The 514-nt window shown below is 37.7% G+C and overlaps 1 protein-coding gene across 2 annotated transcripts in view; it reads right to left on the bottom strand.

The window, feature by feature from the left end:
• NAPB (N-ethylmaleimide-sensitive factor attachment protein, beta) overlaps positions 1-514 on the bottom strand; it is a 59,950-nt gene that overhangs the window by 7,268 nt on the left and 52,168 nt on the right. For both annotated transcript variants that reach the window (XM_011972310.1, XM_011972311.1), the window contains one exon: positions 87-191. In XM_011972310.1, the coding sequence (XP_011827700.1) occupies positions 87-191 (105 nt within the window). The remainder of the gene's footprint in view (positions 1-86; positions 192-514) is intronic.

Raw genomic sequence — 514 nt, 5'->3', positions numbered from 1 at the left:
GCAGTGAAACGACTCCAAGAACAAGAGAGAACGTGTACGTGTTCTTAAGGATGAAATCAGTCAATCAGTGCTGAAGGACTCCTTACCTTGGCATTCAACTCGTCTACTATGAAGTGGCAGAGGGCAGCTTTGAAGAAGTAATCCTTTGCACTGTACTTCAACAAAGGATTATCCATGGTGTTTGCCCCAACCTAGGCACAGAACGCAGAACTAAATTTAAAAGGTTTACCCTCTTATATCAGGCAAAGTCATCCTCATCTGTTGTCCTTTAGAAAATAATTATTGATCTTATGTTAGTTTAGCTATGAAATACATTATTTTAACCCAATACCATATAGTAGAAATTTTACTAGACAAGACCGTTAAATACATGAAGTCTTAACCAGTTAAAAATAGCTTAGAAGACTTCTGCTTCCAGTAAGATGGAGTAAACATCCTTTCCCTTAATCCTCCCACAAAGCACTGCTAAAAGCCCAGGTCATTTTCTAAAAAACAAATGTTTCCCAAGGGAAAA

This window comes from Mandrillus leucophaeus, unplaced genomic scaffold (assembly GCF_000951045.1).
Source record: "Mandrillus leucophaeus isolate KB7577 unplaced genomic scaffold, Mleu.le_1.0 Scaffold1285, whole genome shotgun sequence".
Taxonomy (NCBI): domain Eukaryota; kingdom Metazoa; phylum Chordata; class Mammalia; order Primates; family Cercopithecidae; genus Mandrillus; species Mandrillus leucophaeus.
This window is presented reverse-complemented; position numbering and strand designations above follow the sequence as displayed.